Source organism: Oncorhynchus clarkii, unplaced genomic scaffold (assembly GCF_045791955.1).
Source record: "Oncorhynchus clarkii lewisi isolate Uvic-CL-2024 unplaced genomic scaffold, UVic_Ocla_1.0 unplaced_contig_7191_pilon_pilon, whole genome shotgun sequence".
Lineage (NCBI taxonomy): Eukaryota > Metazoa > Chordata > Actinopteri > Salmoniformes > Salmonidae > Oncorhynchus > Oncorhynchus clarkii.
The window spans coordinates 5,001-32,500 of NW_027258815.1; the positions used below are offsets into that span (position 1 = coordinate 5,001).

The following is a 27,500-nucleotide window of genomic DNA, read 5'->3' on the forward strand; positions in this document are numbered from 1 at the left end:
ACCTGGCAGTTAGCTATGAAAGAGAGAGAGAGAGAGAGAGAGAGAGAGAGAGAGAGAGAGAGCGAGAGACCATGAACACAAATTCCATCTAGACACCGTTGCCCTAGAGCACACAAAATACTATACATACCTCAGCCTAAACATCAGCGCCACAGGTCAGATGTGGCGACAACGGAAGCTGAGGGACAACGGAAGAAGGGCATTCTATGCCATCAAAAGGAAAATAAAATTCAACATACAAATTGGGATCTGGCTAAAAATACTTGAAACAGTTATAGAACCCATTACCGTTTATAGTTGAGAGGTCTGGGGTCCGCTCACCAACCAATAATTCATAAAAGGACAAACACCAAATTGAGACTCTGCACGCAGAATTCTGCAAAAATATCCTCCGTGTACAACGTAAAACACCAAATATCCTCTGTGTACAACGTAAAACACCAAATATCCTCGGTGTCCAACGTAGAACACCAAATAATGCATGCAGAGCAGAATTAGGTAAATACCTGCTAATTATCAAAATACAGAAAAGAGCCAATAATTTCTACAACCACCTAAAATGAAGCGATTTCCAAACCTTCCATAACAAAGCCATCACCTACAGAGAGATGAACCTGGAGAAGAGTACCCTAAGCAAGCTGGTCCTGGGGCTCTGTTCACAAACACAAACACACCCCACAGAGCCCCAGGACAGCAACACAATTAGACCCAACCAAATCATGAGAAAACAAGATAAATAGCATTCTAGCAAACTAGAATGCTATTTGGCCCTTAACAGAGAGTACACAGTGGCAATATACCTGACAACTGTGACTGACCCAAAGTTAAGGAAAGCTTTGACTATGTACAGACTCAGTGAGCGTAGCCTTGCTATTGATAAAGGCTGCCGTAGGCAGGCCTGGCTCTCAAGAGAAGACATGCTATGTGCACACTGTCCACAAAATGAAGTGAAAACTGAGCTGCACTTCCTAAACTCCTGCCAAATGTATGACCATATTAGAGACACATATTACCCTCAGATTACACGGATCCAAATCATTCTAAATCCAACCAAATGTTGATAAACTCCCATATCTTTCTGGGTAAAATACCACAGTGTGCCATCACAGCAGCAAGATCTGTTACCTATTGCCACAAGAAAAGGTAAACCAGTGAAGAACAAACACCATTGTAAAAACAACCCATATTTACGTGTAATGATTACTGTACATTTTATTGTTTATTTAACTTATTTTACTATATATTTCACTTTCTTTAGCAATGACAACATATTTTTCCCATGTCAGTAAAGCCCTTGAATTGAATTGAGGGTGCGAGACATGTTGACTATGTATACGAGAGGCTGTACTTCTGTCCAGGTCACGCTGACCTGAAGAAACACTCTAAGTTGGTAACTTCCACCTGAGCATTATGTGTGTAGGTGTGTGTGGGGGGTGGGGAACCCACCAAGAGTCTAATGTGTGGGGGTGGGGAACCCACCAACAGTCTAATGTGTGGGGGTGGGAAACCCACCAAGAGTCTAATGTGTGGGGGTGGGGAACCCACAGAGAGTCTAATGTGTGGGGGGTGGGGAACCCACAGAGAGTCTAATGTGTGGGGGGTGGGGAACCCACCAAGAGTCTAATGTGTGGGGGGTGGGGAACCCACCAACAATCCAATGTGTGGGGGTGGGGAACCCACCAAGAGTCTAATGTGTGGGGCTGGGGAACCCACCAAGAGTCTAATGTGTTGGGGGTGGGGAACCCACCAAGAGTCTAATGTGTGGGGGTGGGGAACCCACCAAGAGTCTAATGTGTGGGGCGTGGGGGACCCACCAAGAGTCTAATGTGTGGGGGGTGGGGAACCCACCAAGAGTCTAATGTGTGGGGCTGGGGAACCCACAGAGAGTCTAATGTGTGGGGGTGGGGAACCCACCAAGAGTCTAATGTGTGGGGGGCGGGGAACCCACCAAGAGTCTAATGTGTGGGGGGTGGGGAACCCACCAAGAGTCTAATGTGTGGGGGGTGGGGAACCCACCAAGAGTCTAATGTGTGGGGGTGGGGAACCCACCAAGAGTCTAATGTGTGGGGGGTGGGGAATCCACCAAGAGTCTAATGTGTGGGGCTGGGGAACCCACAGAGAGTCTAATGTGTGGGGGTGGGGAACCCACCAAGAGTCTAATGTGTGGGGGGGGGGGGAACCCACCAAGAGTCTAATGTGTGGGGGGTGGGGAACCCACCAAGAGTCTAATGTGTGGGGGGTGGGTAACCCACCAAGAGTCTAATGTGTGGGGGGTGGGGAACCCACCAAGAGTCTAATGTGTGGGGGGTGGGGAACCCACCAAGAGTCTAATGTGTGGGGGATGGGTAACCCACCAAGAGTCTAATGTGTGGGGGGTGGGGAACCCACCAAGAGTCTAATGTGTGGGGGGTGGGGAACCCACCAAGAGTCTAATGTGTGGGGGGTGGGTAACCCACCACGGGTCTAATGTATGCTGTAAAAGGACAATTAGCAAAGAGAGATGGCAAGGGAGAAGATAGGGAGAAGGCATTGAGAAGGCAGGGAGAAGACAGGTAGATGGCAAGGGAGAGTGCAGGGAGAAGGCACGGAGAGTGCAGGGAAAAGGCAGGGAGAAGACATGGAGAAGGCAGGTAGAGTTCAAGGGAGAGCGCAGGGAGAAGGCAGGGAGAAGGCAGGTAGATGGCAAGGGAGAGTGCAGGGAGAAGATAGGGAGAGTGCAGGGAGAAGATAGGGAGAAAGCAGGGAGAAGATAGGGAGATGCCAGGGAGAAGGCAGGGAGAAGACATGGAGAAGGCAGGTAGAGGTCAAGGGAGAGCGCAGGGAGAAGGCAAGGAGAAGGCAGGTAGATGGCAAGGGAGAGTGCAGGGAGAAGATAGGGAGAGTGCAGGGAGAAGATAGGGAGAAAGCAGGGAGAAGATAGGGAGATGCCAGGGAGAAGGCAGGGAGAAGACATGGAGAAGGCAGGTAGAGGGCAAGGGAGAGCTCAGGGAGAAGGCAGGGAGAAGGCAGGTAGATGGCAAGGGAGAGTGCAGGGAGAAGATAGGTAGATGGCAAGGGAGAGTGCAGGGAGAAGATAGGGAGATGGCAGGGAGAAGGCAGGGAGAAGATAGGAAGATGGCAGGGAGAAGACAGGGAGAAGACATGGAGAAGACAGGTAGAGGGGAAGGGGGGGGGGGGGTGCAGGGAGAAGATAGGTAGATGGCAGGTAGATGGCAAGGGAGAGTGCAGGGAGAAGATAGGTAGATGGCAAGGGAGAGTGCAGGGAGAAGATAGGGAGAAGACATGTAGATGACAGGTAGAGGGCAAGGGAGAGCGCAGGGAAAGGCAGGGAGAAGGCAGGTAGATGGCAAGGGAGATGGCAGGTAGATGGCAAGGGAGATGGCATGGAGAAGGCAGGGAGAAGACAGGTAGATGGCAAGGGAGAGCGCAGGGAGAAGGCAGGGAGAAGGCAGGTAGATGGGAAGGGATATGGCATGGAGAAGGCAGGGAGAAGATATGGAGATGGCAGGGAGAAGGCAGGGAGAAAATAGGGAGAGTGCAGGGAGAAGATAGGTAGATGGCAGGTAGATGGCAATGGAGATGGCAGGTAGATGGCAAGAGAGATGGCATGGAGAAGGCAGGGAGAAGACAGGTAGATGGTAAGGGAGAGCGCAGGGAGAAGATAGGTAGATGGCAAGGGAGAGTGCAGGGAGAAGGCAGGGAGAAGACAGGTACAGGGCAAGGGAGAGTGCAGGGAGAAGATAGGTAGATGGCAGGTAGATGGCAAGGGAGATGGCAGGTAGATGGCAAGAGAGATGGCATGGAGAAGGCAGGGAGAAGACAGGTAGATGGCAAGGGAGAACGCAGGGAGAAGATAGGTAGATGGCAAGGGAGAGTGCAGGGAGAAGGCAGGGAGAAGACAGTTAGAGGGCAAGGGAGAGTGCAGGGAGAAGATAGGTAGATGGCAGGTAGATGGCAAGGGAGATGGCAGGTAGATGGCAAGAGAGATTGCAGGTAGATGGCAAGGGAGATGGCAGGTAGATGGCAAGGGAGATGGCATGGAGAAGACCGGGTATGATGCTCCCTGTGCTGCTACAGTACAGACCTTTACAGAGAGGACACATCCCCTATCACACAGACCTTTACAGAGAGGACACATCCTCCCATCACACAGACCTTTACAGAGAGGACACATCCTCCCATCACACAGACCTTTACAGAGAGGACACATCCGCCATCACACAGACCTTTACAGAGAGGACACATCCTCCTATCACACAGACCTTTACAGAGAGGACACATCCTCCCATCACACAGACCTTTACTGAGAGGACACATCCTCCCATCACACAGACCTTTACAGAGAGGACACATCCTCCCATCACACAGACCTTTACTGAGAGGACACATCCTCCCATCACACAGACCTCTACAGAGAGGACACATACTCCCATCACACAGACCTCTATAGAGAGGACACATACTCCCATCACACAGACCTTTACAGAGAGGACATACTCACATCACACAGACCTTTACAGAGAGGACACATCCGCCATCACACAGACCTCTACAGAGAGGACACATCCCCCATCACACAGACCTCTACAGAGAGGACACACCCCCCACCACACAGACCTCTATAGAGAGGACACATTCTCCCATCACACAGACCTCCATCACACAGTGACCCACCACACTCACAGGCCTGGTTCCATTTCAGCCCATAGCCCATTCACCTAGCCCCTACCTCTTCAGTCTTCACAGATCTGAAAAGATTGGATAAGCGGGAGAAGCTTCTCAAAACTAATTGAAAGTCAAGATTGAGCCATCCACATCCTTTTACACCGTTTGGATTCCTTCAGATCTACAAACTGGGGAAAGGGCTGTCGGGGCTGGAACGGAACCTGACAATAGAGGCCAATACAAATCCATTATGAATCAGTGCCATGTCTGTCCTCCCTCTTCAAGTTCTACTGGAGCAGCAGGCACGGTATGGTGGTACCTACCTGGTGAGGAAGCTGTTGAAGGGCAGGCGTACAGGGTAGCCATAGCGGATCATCCGGACCATCTCCAGCACCCCGACGTACTGCAGCTGGGTAGACACGTGGCAACTGTCAAAGCTGTCCGCCATGTCACTGCTGTTGGGGCGTACACACTCCACAAAGTGAGGGGTGCACGCCTGTAGCTTACTGACCACCTCTGACAGAGAGTTCTGAAAGGGGGAGGGGGGGGGATATTGTTTCATATTGAAGTTCATGTTCCTTATGCACATGGAAATGGAGTTGAACCTTTTCCTCAGTCCTAGACCTTATCACTTTCAAACAAGCAATGGCATTGGTATCAGCTTCAATATGGATAGTTCCTCAACCTGGAATAGTTCCTCAACCTGAAATAGTTCCTCAACCTGGAATAGTTCCTCAACTTGGAATAGTTCCTCAACCTGAAATAGTTCCTCAACCTGGAATAGTTCCTCAACCTGGAAGAGTTCCTCAACCTGGAATAGTTCCTCAACCTGGAATAGTTCCTCAACCTGGAACAGTTCCTCAACCTGGAATAGTTCCTCAACCTGGAAGAGTTCCTCAACCTGGAATAGTTCCTCAACCTGGAATAGTTCCTCAACCTGGAATAGTTACTCAATCTGGAATAGTTCCTCAACCTGGAATAGTTCCTCAACCTGGGCTAGTTCCTCAACCTGGAATCGTTCCTCAACCTGGAATAGTTCCTCAACCTGCGCTAGTTCCTCAACCTGGAATAGTTCCTCAACCTGGAATAGTTCCTCAACCTGGGCTAGTTCCTCAACCTGGAATCGTTCCTCAACCTGGAATAGTTCCTCAACCTGCGCTAGTTCCTCAACCTGGAATAGTTCCTGAACCTGGAATAGTTCCTCAACCTGGAATAGTTCCTCAACCTGGGCTAGTTCCTAAACCTAGGCTAGTTCCTCAACCTGGGCTAGTTCCTCAACCTAGGCTAGTTCCTCAACCTGGGCTAGTTCCTCAACCTGGAATAGTTCCTCAACCTGGGCTAGTTCCTCAACCTAGGCTAGTTCCTCAACCTGGGCTAGTTCCTCAACCTAGGCTAGTTCCTCAACCTGGGCTAGTTCCTCAACCTGGAATAGTTCCTCAACCTGGAATAGTTCCTCAACCTGGAATAGTTCCTCAACCTGGAATAGTTCCTCACCCATTTGATGCCATACTGTATAGTCTATAGAGATCTGTAGGCCTGGCAAGTACTGTGTCTACAGTAGAGCTCTTAGGACTGAACTGAACACATAACTTCTCCACACAGAGGAAGGTGTGTGTGTGTGTGTGTGTGTGTGTGTGTGTGTGTGTGTAGGGGGAGGATGTCATGGTCGGGGTTCCCTTGGTGTGGTCAGCGGTCGCCAAGACAACAGTGAGTGAGGAGTGATGTCATGGCGTATGTGTGTGATGAAGTAGTCTGATTGCTTAGGGTGTGTTGCCTCTGTAGGGACCAGCAACACAAAGGCCTCTTTACCCTGACTAAGTCTGGGTGAGTGTGTTTCTCAGACACTAAATACACCGGCGCCACTCGAACACGCCACACACACATTTCTGTTTCTTACCACTCCTTAATTACATCGCTCTGTACTGTACGTGTGTATTAGTAGGCTACTGTACTGCTAGCCATAACGTCAGACGCACGCACGCACACATGCACGCACGCACGCTCACACACGCTAACACACACACAGATCCCGTTGTTCATTGTTCATTCATACATTCAGAGGGCTTTATGCTTGACTGGGTACAGCGTGATTCTTCATCCCACACTCTCATTCTCTCTTCTCTCTCTCTCCCGCCCTCCTTCTCTCATCTCTCTCTCTTTTCCCCTCCCTCTCTCCCTCTCTCCCTCTCTCCCTCTCCCCCTCTATTTCTCTTCTCTCTCTCTCCTTCTCTCCTCTCTCCCCCTCTCTCTCTCCCTCTCTCCCTCTCCCCCTCTCCTTCTCTCCTCTCTCTCTCCTTCTCTCCGTTCACTGTTAGACCACAGTTCTGGTCTGCTGGCACCACACTGTTCTCATTCAAGGGATCCATCTAAATGAATGTTGTTTCACATGGATCAACTACAGATTACTACCACATTTTATAGACGTCTTTTGTCATTTGCTGTGGTTCAGAGATCAGGGGTCGCATCCAAAATGGCCCCCTATTCCCTATACCTTTGACCAGAGGAAAGCACTCTATGCAGACAGGGTCATGGTCAGCTAGAGAGGTAGAATGACATTATTGTTTAGGTTGAGGTGAGTGGATCCCTACTGGAGAAAGTGTTTGTGTTATGGTTGAGGTTTGGTCCAGTGCTACTGCTTACCCTCAGCTGCACAGCGACCGTAACTGGACCACACCTCTCCAGCCTCTGCAGGAAAGAGGTCACTCCCTTCTTCTTCAAGAGCTGAGAGAGAGAAAGAGGTGAAGGGGGAGAGAGAGAGAGAGAGAGAGAGAGAGAGAGAGAGAGAGAGAGAGAGAGAGAGAGAGAGAGAGAGAGAGAGAGAGAGAGAGAGAGAGAGAGAGAGAGAGAGAGAGAGAGAGAGAGAGGGAGAGAGACAGAGAGAGAGAGAGAGAGAGAGAGACAGAGAGAGACAGAGAGAGAGAGAGAGAGAGAGAGAGAGAGACAGAGAGAGAGAGAGAGACAGAGAGAGAGAGAGAGAGAGACAGAGAGAGAGACAGAGAGAGAGAGACAGAGAGAGAGACAGAGAGAGAGAGAGAGAGAGAGAGAGAGAGAGAGAGAGAGAGAGAGAGAGAGGGAGAGAGAGAGAGAGAGAGAGAGAGAGAGGGAGAGAGAGAGAGATCTAGTAGAGGTTATGAAGTCCTCCAGCGGGACGTTTTCTGGCAACATTGTAAGAACAGGATATTTTCTAACAGAGGGGTGATTGGTTTGTGTACCCTTAAAACAGCATGACAAAATGTCACATATTTGTGTGTGTGTGTGTGTGTGCTTGCTTTTCCATCGATCCTCTGCTCCCGCCTGCTACTTATCCAATCGGAACCTCCAGGTTCCAACAGAGTGTGTCAAAGACATGGACATATCCTGCTTTCAACATTGGCCATCCCCAACTCCCCTAACCACCAATCACCATAAAGGGGATGCACAATTTGGAGTTTTCTGATGAGTGACGGTTTTCGCTGTTTGTAATTTCTATTGACCGTAAACCGACACACTGATTAGCGGTACTTTACTGAGGTCTTATTGATTTTACCAGGAAAAGTTCCATTGTTGAGTAGTAAATAAATACCTGAGTGGCTGTTTGGAGAGGTTGGGGTGTAGGTATGACTCATGAGTCATTAGCACCTTCACTGGCTTGTCTATTGCACCTTATCAGAACAGATGTCTATGTATGGTATGTCATATCGTAAATGGGTATGTCACTTAGTCCTCCATACCTTGGTGAGGGTATGCGGTATGCTATGCTACACACTACATGTCATATGGTATAGTAACCTTTGTCTAGTACCTTGGTGAGGTCCAGGTACCTCCGGGGCTCGTGGCCTGCGGGGGAGAGGCTGGGGTGGGATGACATCCTGTGAAGGAGCAGGGCTGCTTTGGTCCCTCTCAGAGCCATTCTGGCCTGGCCCGGTACCAGAGACCCAGTCTGGGTCAGCTTGGACTTGAACAACTGCTGCACCAACACACTCTCACTGGCTGTTAGGGGATCACACAGAGAGAGAGGGGAGTGGAGGGGAGGGGAGGGGAAAGAGGGAGGAAGAAAATCGGAGGGAGAGGATTGGAGGAGAGGGGCAGTGGGAGCAGGATAGGAGAAAGGAAGCAGACCGGAGACATGAGGAGATTAAAAGGAGATGGATGATTGGAAGAAAGGAGGGAGGGAAAAAGGGGAGGAGTGAGAGGGAGGGATTGGAGAAACATAATAGGCATGTAAACAATCATCTCCATAAGAGAGTAGGCTGAGCATGCTGCCACAGAACACGTGGAGCAGCCCTCAACAACAAAGAGCTCTGTGAGACAGGCATGTGTGTGTGGGAGAGAGAGAGACAAATCTTGAAAGGAATTTCCTAGCCTGGTTGTAGGGTGTAATGACTGTGGCTTCCCGAGGTAATTGTCTATTAATTTATGCAATCATCACCAACACTACCACCTGACTACAGAGGTCCACAGACCACTCTCCATAACCCCCAGCACCGCTGTCTCATTTCACCTTTACCCTTTGACCTTTATGTGTGTGTGCATTCAGCAAAATATGCACAAAGGAACAAGAGACAGGGAGAGGAGACGGACATAGACAGGGAGACGAGACGGACATAGAAAGGGAAAGAGACAGGGAGAGGAGACGGACATAGACAGGGAAATGAGACGGACATAGACAGGGAAAGAGACAGGGAGAGGAGACAGACATAGACAGAGAAAGAGACAGGGAGAGGAGACGGACATAGACAGGGAAAGAGACAGGGAGAGGAGACGGACATAGACAGGGAAAGGAGACGGACATAGACAGGGAGAGGAGAGGGGGAAAGAGACAGGGAGAGGAGACAGGGAGAGGAGACAGGTCAGGACCAAGCCTGACCTGCTGAGGAGTGACGGACTCCATCCTAGCTAGAGGGTTTGCTCTCATTTTATCTACCAACATAGACAGGGCTCTAACTCCTCTAGCTCCACAATGAAATAGGGTGCAGGCCAGGCAGCAGGCTGTTAGCCAGCCTGCCAGCATAGTGGAGTCTGCCACTAGCACAGTCAGTGTAGTCAGCTCAGCTATCACCATTGAGACCGTGTCTGTGCCTCGACCTAGGTTGGGCAAAGCTAAACATGTAGGTGTTCGCCTTAGCAATCTCACTAGGATAAAGACCTCCTCCATTCCTGTCATTATTGAAAGAGATCATGATACCTCACATCTCAAAATAGGGCTACTTAATGTTAGATCCCTTACTTCAAAGGCAATTATAGTCAATGAACTAATCACTGATCATAATCTTGATGTGATTGGCCTGACTGAAACATGGCTTAAGCCTGATGAATTTACTGTGTTAAATGAGGCCTCACCTCCTGGCTACACTAGTGACCATATCCCCCGTGCATCCCGCAAAGGTGGAGGTGTTGCTAACATTTACGATAGTAAATTTCAATTTACCCCCCAAAAAATGACTTTTTCGTCTTTTGAGCTTCTGGTCATGAAATCTATGCAGCCTACTCAATCACTTTTTATAGCTACTGTTTACAGGCCTCCTGGGCCATATACAGCGTTCCTCACTGAGTTCCCTGAATTCCTATCGGACATTGTAGTCATAGCAGATAATATTCTAATCTTTGGTGACTTTAATATTCACATGGAAAGTCCACAGACCCACTCCAAAAGGCTTTCGGAGCCATCATCGACTCAGTGGGTTTTGTCCAACATGTCTCTGGACCCACTCACTGTCACAGTCATACGCTGGACCTAGTTTTGTCCTATGGAATAAATGTTGTGGATCCTAATGTTTTTCCTCATAATCCTGGACTATCGGACCACCATTTTATTACGTTTGCAATTGCAACAAATAATCTGCTCAGACCCCAACCAAGGATCATCAAAAGTCGTGCTATAAATTCACAGACAACACAAAGATTCCTTGATGTCCTTCCAGATTCCCTCTGTCTACCCAAGGACGCCAGAGGACAAAAATCAGTTAACCACCTAACTGAGGAACTCAATTTAATTTTGCGCAATACCCTAGATGCAGTTGCACCCCTAAAAACCAAAAACATTTCTCATAAGAAACTAGCTCCCTGGTACACAGAAAATACCCGAGCTCTGAAGCAAGCTTCCAGAAAATTGGAACGGAAATGGCGCCACACCAAACTGGAAGTCTTCCGACTAATTTGGAAAGACAGTACTGTGCAGTACAGAAGAGCCCTCACTGCTGCTCGATCATCCTATTTTTCTAACTTAATTGAGGAAAATAAGAAACAATCCGAAATTCCTTTTTGATACTGTCACAAAGCTAACTAAAAAGCAGCATTCCCCAAGAGAGGATGACTTTCACTTTAGCAGTGATAAATTCATGAACTTCTTTAAGGAAAAGATTATGATTATTAGAAAGCAAATTAAGGACTCCTCCTTAAATCTGCGTATTCCTTCAAAGCTCAGTTGTCCTGAGTCTGCACAACTCTGCCAGGAGTTGTGCTGGCCACTAAAAGTGGCAGTAATAAAACCTCTCTTGAAAAAGCCAAACCTTGACCTAGAAAATATAAAAAACTATCGGTCTATATCGAATCTTCCATTCCTCTCAAAAAGTTTAGAAAAGGCTGTTGCGCAACAACTCACTGCCTTCCTGAAGACAAACAATGTATACGAAATGCTTCAGTCTGGTTTTAGACCCCATCATAGCACTGAGACGGCACTTGTGAAGGTGGTAAATTACATTTTAATGGCATCGGACCGAGGCTCTGCATCTGTCCTCGTGCTCCTAGACCTTAGTGCTGCTTTTGATACCATCGATCACCACATTCTTTTGGAGAGATTGGAAACCCAAATTGGTCTACACGGACAAGTTCTGGCCTGGTTTAGATCTTATCTGTCGGAAAGATATCAGTTTGTCTCTGTGAATGGTTTGCCCTCTGACAAATCAACTGTAAATTTCGGTGTTCCTCATGGTTCCGTTTTAGGACCACTATTGTTTTCCTATATATTTTACCTCTTGGGGATGTTATTCAAAAACATAATGTTAACTTTCACTGCTATGCGGATGACACACAGCTGTACATTTCAATGAAACATGGTGAAGCCCCAAAATTGCCCTTGCTAGAAGCATGTGTGGATGGCTGCAAACTTTCTACTTTTCAACTCGGACAAAACAGAGATGCTTGTTCTAGGTCCCAAGAAAAAAAGAGATCTTCTGTTGAATCTGACAATTAATCTTAATGGTTGTACAGTCGTCTCAAATAAAACTGTGAAGGACCTCGGCGTTACTCTGGACCCTGATCTCTCTTTTGAAGAACATATCAAGACCATTTCAAGGACAGCTTTTTTCCATCTACGTAACATTGCAAAAATCAGAAACTTTCTGTCCAAAAATGATGCAGAAAAATTAATCCATGCTTTTGTCACTTCTAGGTTAGACTACTGCAATGCTCTACTTTCCGGCTACCCAGATAAAGCACTAAATAAACTTCAGTTAGTGCTAAATACGGCTGCTAGAATCCTGACTAGAACCAAAAAATGTGATCATATTACTCCAGTGCTAGCCTCTCTACACTGGCTTCCTGTCAAAGCAAGGGCTGATTTCAAGGTTTTACTGCCAACCTACAAAGCATTACATGGGCTTGCTCCTACCTATCTCTCTGATTTGGTCCTGCCGTACATACCTACACGTACGCTACGGTCACAAGACGCAGGCCTCCTAATTGTCCCTAGAATTTCTAAGCAAACAGCTGGAGGCAGGACTTTCTCCTATAGAGCTCCATTTTTATGGAACGGTCTGCCTACCCATGTCAGAGACGCAAACTCGGTCTCAACCTTTAAGTCTCTACTGAAGACTCATCTCTTCAGTGGGTCATATGATTGAGTGTAGTCTGGCCCAGGAGTGGGAAGGTGAACGGAAAGGCTCTGGAGCAACGAACCGCCCTTGCTGTCTCTGCCTGGCCGGTTCCCCTCTTTCCACTGGGATTCTCTGCCTCTAACCCTATTACAGGGGCTGAGTCACTGGCTTACTGGGGCTCTCTCATGCCGTCCCTGGAGGGGGTGCGTCACCTGAGTGGGTTGATTCACTGATGTGGTCATCCTGTCTGGGTTGGCACCCCCCCCCCCCCCCCCTTTGGGTTGTGCCGTGGCGGAGGTCTTTGTGGGCTATACTCAGCCTTGTCTCAGGATGGCAAGTTGGTGGTTGAAGATATCCCTCTAGTGGTGTGGGGGCTGTGCTTTGGCAAAGTGGGTGGGGTTATATCCTTCCTGTTTGGCCCTGTCCGGGGGTGTCCTCGGATGGGGCCACAGTGTGTCCTGACCCCTCCTGTCTCAGCCTCCAATATTTATGCTGCAGTAGTTTATGTGTCGGGGGGCTAGGGTCAGTTTGTTATATCTGGAGTACTTCTCCTGTCCTATTCGGTGTCCTGTGTGAATCTAAGTGTGCGTTCTCTAATTCTCCCCCTCTCTCTTTCTTTCTCTCTATTGGAGGACCTGAGCCCTAGGACCATGCCCCAGGACTACCTGACATGATGACACCCAGTCTTCCAAGATGGCGTAGCAGTAGGACGTGTTGTCGTGTTCCTTGTATATATCGTTTGTTTTCGTTTCGTTTTCGTTTTTTTCTTCACATATCTTTAAAACTTTTTGCTGAACCTCAACTTCTTCTAAATACTCTCCTGCAACCCGCCTCACCCAACGTAGCTTTTTTCCTAAAGTATTTATATTTACTTCGGATCTGGAACCCCTCAACTGAAGCTAGCCAACTAGCCAACTAACTACCAGCTTCAGCAAAACATTGCTAGCGGTCTTCAGCTAACCGGTCAGCTAACCGGTTATCAGCTAACCTTTAGCTCGGAAAGCTCTCGCCAGTTCGAACAACGCGACTCTAACCAGAGCATAACGGACCTATCTTTTATTTTATTTTTCACCCCCGGATTCCCATCGCAAACGGAACATTTTGAGCTCCTGGGCTACAATATCCAGACCCACGACCGGTCCATTGATGTCACCGCATGAAGAGGAATAAACAGACTCCCCCCATCGCGACGTCCCCAAAGGCTAACTCTCTAGCCCTTGCTATCTCCTTGCTTGCAAATTCGGCCTGCTAACTGCTAGCTTGTTTAGCCCGGTCCGCTAACTGCTACCGTGTTTAGCACCGTCTACTAACTGTTAGCTTGTTAGCACAGGCCTGCTAACCATCTGAATCGCCGCGTCCCAAACACTCACTGAACCCATATTTACTTTCTATCCCTTTTCGATTTTTAATTTGTTTATTCCTTCCGGTAACCTGCCTCACCCAATGTGATACGGAACCGCTATTATCTTTACATTTTTAGAACACACTCAAGAACCTTCAGAAGCTAACCAGCTAACTGGCTACAAGCTATTTAGTCATTGTTAGTTTTCTAACCTGGATAACACTCGCCAGTCCAGCTTCCCTGCCCCATCCACCGCTGCCCCTTGGACACTGATCACTTGGCTACATAGCTGATGCAGGCTGGACTGTCCATTAATTCACGGTAATCCATTCTGCTTGTTTATGTTTTATCTGTCGGCCCCAGCCGCACTTAGGCTCTGTGTGTAGTTAATCCGACCCTCTCTGCCTAATCTATCGCCATTCTACCTGCTGTTGTTGTGCTAGCTGATTAGCTGTTGTTGTCTCACCTACTGTTTTAGCTAGCTCTCCCAATTCAACACCTGTGATTACTGTATGCCTTGCTGTATGTCTCTCTCAAATGTCAATATGCCTTGTATACTGTTGTGCAGGTTAGTTATCATTGTTTTAGTTTACAATGGAGCCCCTAGTTCCACTCTTTATACCCCTGATACCTCCTTTGTCCCACCCCCCACACATGCGGTGACCTCACCCATTACAACCAGCATGTCCAGAGATACAACCTCTCTCATCATCACCCAGTGCCTGGGCTTACCTCCGCTGTACCCGCACCCCACCATACCCCTGTTTGCGCATTATGCCCTGAATATATTCTACCATGCCCAGAAACCTGCTCCTCTTATTCTCTGTCCCCAACGCCCTAGGCGACCAGTTTTGATAGCCTTCAGCCGCACCCTCATACTACTCCTTCTCTGTTCCGCGGGTGATGTGGAGGTAAACCCAGGCCCTGCATGTCCCCAGGCACCCTCATTTGTTGACTTCTGTGATCGAAAAAGCCTTGGTTTCATGCATGTCAACATCAGAAGCCTCCTCCCTGAGTGTGTCTTACTCACTGCTCTAGCACACTCTGCTAACCCTGATGTCCTTGCCGTGTCTGAATCCTGGCTCAGGAAGGCCACCAAAAATTCTGAGATTTCCATACCCAACTATAACATCTTCCGTCAAGATAGAACTGCCAAAGGGGGAGGAGTTGCAGTCTACTGCAGAGATAGCCTGCAAAGTAATGTCATACTCTCCAGGTCCATACCCAAACAGTTCGAACTACTAATTTTGAAAATTACTCTCTCCAGAAATAAGTCTCTCACTGTTGCCGCCTGCTACCGACCCCCCTCAGCTCCCAGCTGTGCCCTGGACACCATTTGTGAATTGATCGCCCCCCATCTAGCTTCAGAGTTTGTTCTGTTAGGTGACCTAAACTGGGATATGCTTAACACCCCGGCAGTCCTACAATCTAAGCTAGATGCCCTCAATCTCACTCAAATCATCAAGGAACCCACCAGGTACAACCCTAACTCTGTAAACAAGGGCACCCTCATTGACGTCATCCTGACCAACTGGCCCTCCAAATACACCTCCGCTGTCTACAACCAGGATCTCAGCGATCACTGCCTCATTGCCTGTATCCGCTACGGAGCCGCAGTCAAACGACCACCCCTCATCACTGTCAAACGCTCCCTAAAACACTTCTGTGAGCAGGCCTTTCTAATCGACCTGGCCCGGGTATCCTGGAAGGACATTGACCTCATCCCGTCAGCTGAGGATGCCTGGTCTTTCTTTAAAAGTAACTTCCTCACCATTTTAGATAAGCATGCTCCGTTCAAAAAATGCAGAACTAAGAACAGATATAGCCCCTGGTTCACTCCAGACCTGACTGCCCTCGACCAGCACAAAAACATCCTGTGGCGGACTGCGCTAACATCGAATAGTCCCCGCGATATGCAACTGTTCAGGGAAGTCAGGAACCAATACACACAGTCAGTCAGGAAAGCTAAAGCCAACTTCTTCAGGCAGAAGTTTGCATCCTGTAGCTCCAACTCCAAAAAGTTCTGGGACACTGTGAAGTCCATGGAGAACAAGAGCACCTCCTCCCAGCTGCCCACTGCACTGAGACTAGGTAACATGGTCACCACCGATAAATCCATGATTATCGAAAACTTCAACAAGCATTTCTCAACGGCTGGCCATGCCTTCCGCCTGGCTACTCCAACCTCGGACAACAGCTCCCCCCCCCCCCCGCAGCTACTCGCCCAAGCCTCTCCAGGTTCTCCTTTACCCAAATCCAGATAGCAGATGTCCTGAAAGAGCTGCAAAACCTGGACCCGTACAAATCAGCTGGGCTGGACAATCTGGACCCTCTATTCCTGAAACTATCCGCCGCCATTGTCGCAACCCCTATTACCAGCCTGTTCAACCTCTCTTTCATATCGTCTGAGATCCCCAAGGATTGGAAAGCTGCCGCAGTCATCCCCCTCTTCAAAGGGGGCGACACCCTGGACCCAAACTGTTACAGACCTATATCCATCCTGCCCTGCCTATCTAAGGTCTTCGAAAGCCAAGTCAACAAACAGGTCACTGACCATCTTGAATCCCACCGTACCTTCTCCGCTGTGCAATCTGGTTTCCGAGCCGGTCACGGGTGTACCTCAGCCACGCTCAAGGTACTAAACGATATCATAACCGCCATCGATAAAAGACAGTACTGTGCAGCCGTCTTCATAGACCTTGCCAAGGCTTTCGACTCTGTCAATCACCGTATTCTTATCGGCAGACTCAGTAGCCTCGGTTTTTCGGATGACTGCCTTGCCTGGTTCACCAATTACTTTGCAGACAGAGTTCAGTGTGTCAAATCGGAGGGCATGCTGTCCGGTCCTCTGGCAGTCTCTATGGGGGTGCCACAGGGTTCAATTCTCGGGCCGACTCTTTTCTCTGTATATATCAATGATGTTTCTCATGCTGCGGGCGATTCCCTGATCCACCTCTACGCAGACGACACCATTCTATATACTTCCGGCCCGTCCTTGGACACTGTGCTATCTAACCTTCAAACGAGCTTCAATGCCATACAGCACTCCTTCCGTGGCCTCCAACTGCTCTTAAACGCTAGTAAAACCAAATGCATGCTTTTCAACCGTTCGCTGCCTGCACCCGCACGCCTGACCAGCATCACCACCCTGGATGGTTCCGACCTTGAATATGTGGACATCTATAAGTACCTAGGTGTCTGGCTAGACTCTAAACTCTCCTTCCAGACCCATATCAAACATCTCCAATCGAAAATAAAATCAAGAGTCGGCTTTCTATTCCGCAACAAAGCCTCCTTCACTCACGCCGCCAAACTTACCCTAGTAAAACTGACTATCCTACCGATCCTCGACTTCGGCGACGTCATCTACAAAATTGCTTCCAACACTCTACTCAGCAAACTGGATGCAGTTTATCACAGTGCCATCCGTTTTGTCACTAAAGCACCTTATACCACCCACCACTGCGACTTGTATGCTCTAGTCGGCTGGCCCTCGCTACATATTCGTCGCCAGACCCACTGGCTCCAGGTCATCTACAAGTCCATGCTAGGTAAAGCTCCGCCTTATCTCAGTTCACTGGTTACGATGGCAACACCCATCCGTAGCACGCGCTCCAGCAGGTGTATCTCACTGATCATCCCTAAAGCCAACACCTCATTTGGCCGCCTTTCGTTCCAGTTCTCTGCTGCCTGTGACTGGAACGAATTGCAAAAATCGCTGAAGTTGGAGACTTTTATCTCCCTCACCAACTTCAAACATCTGCTATCCGAGCAGCTAACCGATCGCTGCAGCTGTACATAGTCTATTGGTAAATAGCCCACCCATTTTCACCTACCTCATCCCCATACTGTTTTTATTTATTTATTTTTATTTTTCTGCTCTTTTGCACACCAATCTCTACCTGTACATAACCATCTGATCATTTATCACTCCAGTGTTAATCTGCATAATTGTAATTATTTGCCTACCTTCTCATGCCTTTTGCACACAATGTATATATAGACTCCCCTTTTTTTCTACTGTGTTATTGACTTGTTAATTGTTTACTCCATGTGTAACTCTGTGTTGTCTGTTCACACTGCTATGCCTTATCTTGGCCAGGTCGCAGTTGCAAATGAGAACTTGTTCTCAACTAGCCTACCTGGTTAAATAAAGGTGAAATAAAAAAAAATAAAAAAATGACTCCTTGCTGTCCCCAGTCCACCTGGCCGTGCTGCTGCTCCAGTTTCAACTGTTCTGCCTTATTATTATTCGACCATGCTGGTCATTTATGAACATTTGAACATCTTGGCCATGTTCTGTTATAATCTCCACCCGGCACAGCCAGAAGAGGACTGGGCATCCCACATATGCTCTCTCTAATTCTCTCTTTCTTTCTCTCTCTCGGAGGACCTGAGCCCTAGGACCATGCCCCAGGAATACCTGACATGATGACTCCTTGCTGTCCCCAGTCCACCTGACCGTGCTGCTGCTCCAGTTTCAACTGTTCTGCCTTATTATTATTCGACCATGCTGGTAATTTATGAACATTTGAACATCTTGGCCATGTTCTGTTATAATCTCCACCCGGCACAGCCAGAAGAGGACTGGCCATCCCACATATGCTCTCTCTAATTCTCTCTTTCTTTCTCTCTCTCGGAGGACCTGAGCCCTAGGACCATGCCCCAGGAATACCTGACATGATGACTCCTTGCTGTCCCCAGTCCACCTGACCGTGCTGCTGCTCCAGTTTCAACTGTTCTGCCTTACTATTATTCGACCATGCTGGTCATTTATGAACATTTGAACATCTTGGCCATGTTCTGTTATAATCTCCACCCGGCACAGCCAGAAGAGGACTGGCCACCCCACATAGCCTGCTTCCTCTCTAGGTTTCTTCCTAGGTTTTGGCCTTTCTAGGGAGTTTTTCCTAGCCACCGTGCTTCTACACCTGCATTGCTTGCTGTTTGGGGTTTTAGGCTGGGTTTCTGTACAGCACTTTGAGATATCAGCTGATGTACGAAGGGCTATATAAATACATTTGATTTGATTTGATTTTGATTTGACATGGAGAGGAGACAGGGAGAGGAGACGGACATAGACAGGGAGAGGAGACAGACATAGACAGGGAAAGGAGACGGACATAGACAGGGAAAGGATACGGACATAGACAGGGAAAGGAGACAGACATAGACAGGGAAAGGAGACAGACATAGACAGGGAAAGGAGACGGACATAGACAGAGAAAGAGACAGGGAGAGGAGATGGACATAGACAGAGAAAGGAGACAGGGAGAGGTGACAGGGAGAGGAGACATAGACAGAGAAAGAGACAGGGAGAGGAGACAGACATTGACAGGGAAAGGAGACAGGGAAAGAGACAGGGAGAGGAGACAGACATAGACAGGGAATGGAGACAGGGAGATGAGACAAGGAGAGGAGACAGGGAGAGGAGATAGGGAGAGGAGACGGGGAAAGGAGACAGGGAGTTGAGACAGGGAGAGGAGACAGGGAGAGGAGACAAGGAGAGGAGACAGGGAGAGGAGACAGGGAGAGGAGACAGGGTGATGAGACAAGGAGAGGAGACAGGGAGAGGAGACGGGGAAAGAGACAGGGAGAGGAGACAGGGAGAGGAGACAGGAAGAGGAGACAGGGAGAGGAGACATGGAGAGTAGACATGGAGAGGAGACAGGGAGAGGAGACGGACATAGACAGGGAAAGGAGACGGACATAGACAGGGAAAGGAGACGGACATAGACAGGGAAAGGAGACGGACATAGACAGAGAAAGGAGACAGGGAGAGGTGACAGGGAGAGGTGACAAGGAGAGGAGACGGACATAGACAGGGAAAGGAGACAGGGAGAGGTGACAGGGAGAGGAGACAGGGAGAGGAGATGGACATAGACAGGGAAAGAGACAGGGAGATGAGACAGGGAGATGAGACAGGGAGAGGAGACGGACATAGACAGGGAAAGAGACGGGGAGAGAAGACAGGGAGAGGAGACAGGGAGAGGAGACATGGAAAGAGACAGGGAGAGGAGACAGGGAGAGAGACAGGGAGAGAGACAGGGAGAGAGACAGGGAGAGGTACAAAAGCCATCTCTGAAGCCTTTGATTAGGCTCATTATTTAAATGTCAGCCAACCACAGTAGTCAGCCTGAGACAGTAAACTTGCTGGTCCTGGCTCTGACACAATGCTTGCCTGTCCTACTCCACTCTGCTCACAAAAACACCAGCACACACCTGACCATGCTCAATATATTATATACACACTACTGCTGCTATGAACACACACACCATTCATTAATAGACATCTTGATTCTGGATCAGTGTGAGTGTGTTGGATGGGGTTGTGTGTGTGTGTGTGTGTGTGTGTGTGTGTGTGTGTGTGTGTGTGTGTGTGTGTGTGTGTGTGTGTATTTTGACTGATACTTACACTTCAGAACAAGAAGCAGGTTTTGGGGGAGGGAGTCCTTGTTCTTCACCAGTGTTCCTGTGAGGTCATAGGCCATCTACCAATCAGAGAACAGACAGGCAATTACATGACAGATATACACGCACAACATAGGTCATGTGAGTGTGTGTGCGTGAATGCCCACTCACTTGGCCTGTGTAGTGTTTCACAGTGAAGGCAGGACCCTGGTCTATGGGCGGGGGGTTGCCGTTGCCGTCCTTGGTTGTCAAGGAGATACCAAGTGTGGGTGTGTTGTCGAGGTGTGACTGCAGTCTCTTGTAGAGGGTCTGTTCTGTAGGTCTCAGCGACTGGCTCTCCTCATCCATCACAGACAGCAGACCCTGAGGCTTCTGGGAAGATGGAGGACAGTGGACATAGAAGCACACATGGGAGAGAATTGTAACACACAGCTCCTACATGTTTAATGATAGAATTTGAGGTAGTGTAACATGATCCTAGATCTCTGTAGTTGAGGGCAACTTTGACCTCAAAATCTATTTACACACACTCAAAACCAATACAAACTACAAAGCCTTTTCAGGAATGAGGAATGTCTTGATGTTAAAGGGGTAATCCCAGTTCTTAAAGGGGTAGTGTGGCACGGCAGGGGCAAAACATATTACCAGGAAGAAGAAGTCTAGAACAGCAGGTTGGTTGCTGGGCGACCGGAGCGTCTCCATGGCGATGGCCTCCTGTAGACACTCGGCCTGCTCCTGATGGAACAGCACCTCTGAGACGTACAGCCTCACACGCTCGTTGGTCATGTTCACACACAGCTGGGAACACACACACACAGACAAGTTAACACGGAAGTAAATGGTGCATTTCTAAACTGACTGAATGTGAAATGTAATGGACCCCAATGTCATGAAAAATCTTTACAGAAACAACCCAGTCACAAAAATGATGTAGTGTGCAGTGAGTTTACCAAACATTAGGAACACCATTTAGTTGCACCCCCCCATTGTTGATACACACAGGAAACTGTTGAGCGTTAAAAACCCAGCAGCGTTGCAGTTCTTAACACAAACGTTAGCGCCTGGCACCTACTACCATAACCCGTCCATTTAAATATTGTGTCTTGCACATTCACCCTCCCACACAATCCACGTCTCAATTGTCTCAAAGCTTAAAAATCATTCTTTAACCTGTCACCTCCCCTTCATCTACTCTGACTGAAGTGGATTTAACAAGTAACATCAATAAGGGATCATCATACCCTGGATTCACCTGGTCAGTCTGTCATGGAAAGAGCAGGTGTTCTTAATGTTTTGTACACTGTTGATTGTGGATTACAGGAAAAGGAGAACCTAGCACACCCCCATTCTCGTCAACGGGACTGTAGTGGAGCAGATTAACTGACTCTCTTGGTCCAAACACACCAAGACAGTCATGAAGAGGGAACGACAAAACCTATTCCCCCTCAGGAGACTGAAAAGACATGGGTCCTCAGATCCTCAAAAAGTTATACAGCTGCACCATCGAGAGCATCCTGACCGGTTGCACCACTGCCTGGTATGGCAACTGCTCGGCCTCCGATAGCGAGGCACTACAGAGGGTAGTGCGTACAGCCCAGTACATCACTGGGGCCAAGCTTACTGCCATCCAGGACCTCTATACCAGTCGGTGTCAGAGGAAGGCCCTAAAAATTGTCAAAGACTCCAGCCACTCTAGTTGTAGACTGTTCTCTCTGCTACCTCACGACAAGCGGTACCGGAGCGCCAAGTCTAGGTCCAAGAGGCTCCTAAATAGCTTCTACCCCCAAGTCATAAGACTCCTGAACATCTAGTCAAATGCCTACCCAGACTATTTGCATTGCCAACCCCGCACCCACCCTCTTTTACTCTGCTGTGACTCTGTTATTATCTATAGATAGTCACTTTAATAACTCTACCTACATGTACATATTACCTAGACTAACCGGTGTCCCCGCACATAGACTCCGTACCGGTACCCCCCTGTATATAGCCTCGCTATTGTTATTAGTAATTATTTGTTACTTTTATTTCTTATTCTTATTTTTTTAAGGTATTTAAAGAATATATATTTTTAACTGCACTGTTGGTTAGGGCAGGTAAGTAAACATTTCACTGTAAGGTGTTGTATTCGGCGCATGTGACAAATACAATTTGATTTGATTTGTACATGAACAGCATATGGAGCAATGAGTAGTGAACCAATCTCATCTCCTAGCCTGGCTGGCACCATGGGAACAGAACAGAACACTCAGTACTACCGCATGGACTGAACTATGAACTATGAACCTACAGCTCAGTGAACAACACAGAACAGAACATATGGAGGTAGGAGGAGGTAAGGTTGTTTGTGTTTGTGTGTGTGTGTTAGTGTGTGTGTGTGCGTGCGTGCGTGCGTGCGTGCGTGTGTGTGTGTGTGTGTGTGTTTGTGTGTGTCTGCATTATCTTATGAGTGTATATGAAGGATATCGCAACGATATGTCAGAATCAACAGACATAATTTAATTGTGGCTATTTAATTTACAATTTACATTTGATTTAGTCTAACTTGTATTTTAGACTAATTCTGTAGTCTTCCTTCCTTCAATATCTACTCTCTCGTCCTTGAGTGCCGTCTATGACAGCGTCGGTCAGTCAGTCCCAGCAGTGGTGAAGTCTGTAAAGCATGAACTCATTAAGGAAAAGCTGAACAGGTACAATACAGCCCTAATGAGCACAACTCTAATTAACAAGCCCATGCCACTAATGACCCTGATCACCGTGTGTGTGTGTGTGCATCATGTGTGTGTTCACCATGTGAGTGTGTGTGCCATGCACACTGACGTTGTTGGTTCAGTTACACCCATCTCTCCAGAGTGTAATGACTGTGATCCAGTGTTTAGATTTCATTAACAGAAAGGGGCTCTTCCAACACTGAGCTGAATGATAGAAACCTGAACAAACACACTGGGGAACGAGGAATCACGGAGAACGTAGGAAGGTAGGGACGCTTTAACATTTTTTTTTTCGCTCCCCCCCCATCTAATTTATTTATCTCTCTCCTCCTCTCTACTCATCTCTCTTTCTCTATCTACCCATTTCTCTCTCTCTTTCTCAGATGCCCTTGAAAGTTTAGGTCAGTAAATCCCTCTATTCCGCTTAGATTAGAGAACATGCTGAAGAAGAAAAAAGAAATTGACATTTTACCATACACACACACACACACACACACACACACACACACACACACACACACACACACACACACACACACACACACACACACACACACACACACACACACACACACCACTTTGTTTTTGGAACATCCCAAGGCCCGTTGGCTTCAAACTGTGGAGGTAGAGATCAATAGAGACGGTGAAACATGGTGATGGTATTGAGCTACATGTTAAGCTGTACTGATTAATCTGCTAAACTGGACTAAGGCCTGCCCTCCCTAAATCATTACATTCTTAGCCTTGTCTGAGAGACTTTCTCTGGACCACTCTGCTCAATGGGCTTGGTGCTGCTGGGGACATGACATGATGATCTATCCTAGCTGAGGAACACAACACACATACCTGGTGTATCTCAATATGCATACTGCCATGCTCCGAGCACCCAAATCAGAGCACACAACGGTGAGAATATGAGTTCAAATGAAAGTATGCAAAACGGACCACGTAGGGCTTCATTTGTAAACATTTTGAAGCATGAATCGATGCAAGTTTCAACTGAAATATTCCCATGACACAGCCATCACAACCACCAACGTCACAACATTTCTTGAAAACAATGGTGGCTGGTTTTGAGCTGGAGGGAAAATGAACTCTGACTTCAGAATGAAATGTTGCTCATTTACATGTCATATGTTGCCTGACTAAAATAGCTTATCTTGATATGTTAATAAACATACTGAACAAAATATAAATGCAACATGTAAAGTGTTGGTCCCATGTTTCAATAGCTGAAGTAAAACATCCCTGAAATGTTCCATATGAACAAAAATGTTATTTCTCTAAATTGTTGTGCACAATTTTTTTTACATACCTGTTAATGAGCATTTATCCTTTTCCAATATAATCCATCCACCTGACAGGTGTGGCATAAACAGCACGACCATTACACAGGTGCACCTTGTGCTGGGGACAACAAAAGGCCACTCTAAAACGTGCAGTATTGTCACATAACACAATGCCACAGATGTCTCAGGTTGAGGGAACGTGCAATTGGCATGCTGACTGTAGGAATGTCCACCAGAGCTGTTACCAGAGAATTTAATGTTAATTTCTCTACCATATGCCGCCTCCAACATGGTTTTAGAGAATTTGGCAGTATGTCCAACCGGACTCACAACCACAGACCACGTGTAACCTTGACTGCCCAGGACCTCCACATCCGGCTTCTTCACCTGTAATAAAGCCCTTTTGTGGGGAAAAACTCATTCTGATTGGCAGGTCCTGGCTCCCCAGTGGGTGGGCCTATGCCCTCCCAGGCCCACCCATGACTGCACCACTGCCCAGTCATGTGAAATCCATAGAATAGGGCTTAATGAAGGGCTTAAGAAGCTGCTAAGGTACACAATAGTAGATTTTGGTAGACAGAAGCTGCTAAGGTACACAATAGTAGGTTTTGGTAGACAGAAGCTGCTAAGGTACACAATAGTAGATTTTGGTAGACAGAAGCTGCTAAGGTACACAATAGTAGATCTTGGTAGACAGAAGCTGCTAAGGTACACAATAGTAGATTTTGGTAGACAGAAGCTGCTAAGGTACACAATAGTAGATTTTGGTAGACAGAAGCTGCTAAGGTACACAATAGTAGATTTTGGTAGACAGAAGCTGCTAAGGTACACAATAGTAGATCTTGGTAGACAGAAGCTGCTAAGGTACACAATAGTAGATCTTGGTAGACAGAAGCTGCTAAGGTACACAATATTAGATTTTGGTAGATAGAAGCTGCTAAGGTACACAATAGTAGATTTTGGTAGACAAAAGATGCTATTTGGTAAAAGGGGTAAATTGGTCATCATAAAGAAAGGAGAATATCACTTCTTCTATAGTATTGCTTACTAGGTGTTGTCTCATAAATGCTGTAACCACTCCCTCTTCAAATCAGGGTTGATTGGAAAAAGCTGTTCAAAGAGGACGTTGTACTATCATAGTTGTACTCCCTGATGAAGGCCATGCAGCTGAAACGCGTCGGAGTGTTTCAACTTTGTTTCCAGTGAACATGCCATGAAGGCATTGTAATTTATTATTTGAAGAGCCTTGGTCCTCCTTTGTTTTAGATGCTTGATACAGTTATCTTGTTTAGGAATGAAACAAACATACACTTACTCACACACAAACAGACACACATTCACTCATTCACTCACTCACTCACACACACTCACTCACTCACTCACTCACTCACTCACTCACTCACTCACACACACAGACACAGACACACACACACACACTCACTCACACACTCACTCCCTCACACAAACACAGACACACACACACTTACTCAAACACACACAGACACACACTCACCCACTCACACACACACTTACTCACACACACACACAGACACACACACACACACACACACACACACACACACACACACACACACACACACACACACACACACACACACACACACACACACACACACACACACACACACACACACACACACACACACACAGGCCATTTGTTGTGGGCCTAATCCAGGTGCGACACAGAGACAGGCATTGTGTCTGCTGTGGAGTTCAGCTGAGGACAGGACGACATCAGAGCACTGAATAACAACAGACCTCGTCCCATTTATTTACTACACAATAACTGTACTACAGAATCAACCCTGCTTGAAAATGAACAGTGCCCAGTGGTTCTGGTCTGAAAGGGTTAACCATACACTCAGAACAAAAGGTGCTATTGTAACGGATGTGAAACGGCTAGCTTAGTTAGCAGCGGTGCGCGCTAAATAGTGTTTCAATCGGTGACGTCACTTGCTCTGAGACCTTGAAGTAGTAGTTCCCCTTGCTCTGCAAGGGCCTCGTCTTTTGTGGAGCGATGGGTAACGATGCTTTGTGGGTGTCAGTTGTTGATGTGTGCAGAGGGTCCCTGGTTCGCGCCCGGGTATGGGCGAGGGGACGGTCTTAAGTTACAGTGCCTTGCGAAAGTATTCGGCCCCCTTGAACTTTGCGACCTTTTGCCACATTTCAGGCTTCAAACATAAAGATATAAAACTGTATTTTTTTGTGAAGAATCAACAACAAGTGGGACACAATCATGAAGTGGAACGACATTTATTGGATATTTCAAACTTTTTTAACAAATCAAAAACTGAAAAATTGGGCGTGCAAAATTATTCAGCCCCCTTAAGTTAATACTTTGTAGCGCCACCTTTTGCTGCGATTACAGCTGTAAGTCGCTTGGGGTATGTCTCTATCAGTTTTGCACATCGAGAGACTGACATTTTTTTCCCATTCCTCCTTGCAAAACAGCTCGAGCTCAGTGAGGTTGGATGGAGAGCATTTGTGAACAGCAGTTTTCAGTTCTTTCCACAGATTCTCGATTGGATTCAGGTCTGGACTTTGACTTGGCCATTCTAACACCTGGATATGTTTATTTTTGAACCATTCCATTGTAGATTTTGCTTTATGTTTTGGATCATTGTCTTGTTGGAAGACAAATCTCCGTCCCAGTCTCAGGTCTTTTGCAGACTCCATCAGGTTGTCTTCCAGAATGGTCCTGTATTTGGCTCCATCCATCTTCCCATCAATTTTAACCATCTTCCATGTCCCTGCTGAAGAAAAGCAGGCCCAAACCATGATGCTGCCACCACCATGTTTGACAGTGGGGATGGTGTGTTCAGCTGTGTTGCTTTTACGCCAAACATAACGTTTTGCATTGTTGCCAAAAAGTTCAATTTTGGTTTCATCTGACCAGAGCACCTTCTTCCACATGTTTGGTGTGTCTCCCAGGTGGCTTGTGGCAAACTTTAAAACAACACTTTTTATGGATATCTTTAAGAAATGGCTTTCTTCTTGCCACTCTTCCATAAAGGCCAGATTTGTGCAATATACGACTGATTGTTGTCCTATGGACAGAGTCTCCCACCTCAGCTGTAGATCTCTGCAGTTCATCCAGAGTGATCATGGGCCTCTTGGCTGCATCTCTGATCAGCCTTCTCCTTGTATGAGCTGAAAGTTTAGAGGTACGGCCAGGTCTTGGTAGATTTGCAGTGGTCTGATACTCCTTCCATTTCAATATTATCGCTTGCACAGTGCTCCTTGGGATGTTTAAAGCTTGGGAAATCTT

The 27,500-nt window shown here is 47.4% G+C and overlaps 1 protein-coding gene across 1 annotated transcript in view; it reads right to left on the bottom strand.

Moving 5' to 3' along the window:
- Positions 1–4,988: 4,988 nt before the first annotated feature.
- Positions 4,989–27,500, bottom strand: part of LOC139398605 (unconventional myosin-XVI-like) — a gene marked incomplete at its 3' end in the record, with an annotated part of 26,174 nt that continues 3,662 nt past the window's right edge. Inside the window, exons 4-9 of the mRNA XM_071144535.1 lie at positions 20,857–21,009; positions 20,383–20,583; positions 20,216–20,291; positions 8,447–8,634; positions 7,306–7,386; positions 4,989–5,194 (exon numbers count right to left, since the gene is read on the bottom strand). Of these exons, the coding sequence (XP_071000636.1) occupies positions 4,989–5,194; positions 7,306–7,386; positions 8,447–8,634; positions 20,216–20,291; positions 20,383–20,583; positions 20,857–21,009 (905 nt within the window). The remainder of the gene's footprint in view (positions 5,195–7,305; positions 7,387–8,446; positions 8,635–20,215; positions 20,292–20,382; positions 20,584–20,856; positions 21,010–27,500) is intronic.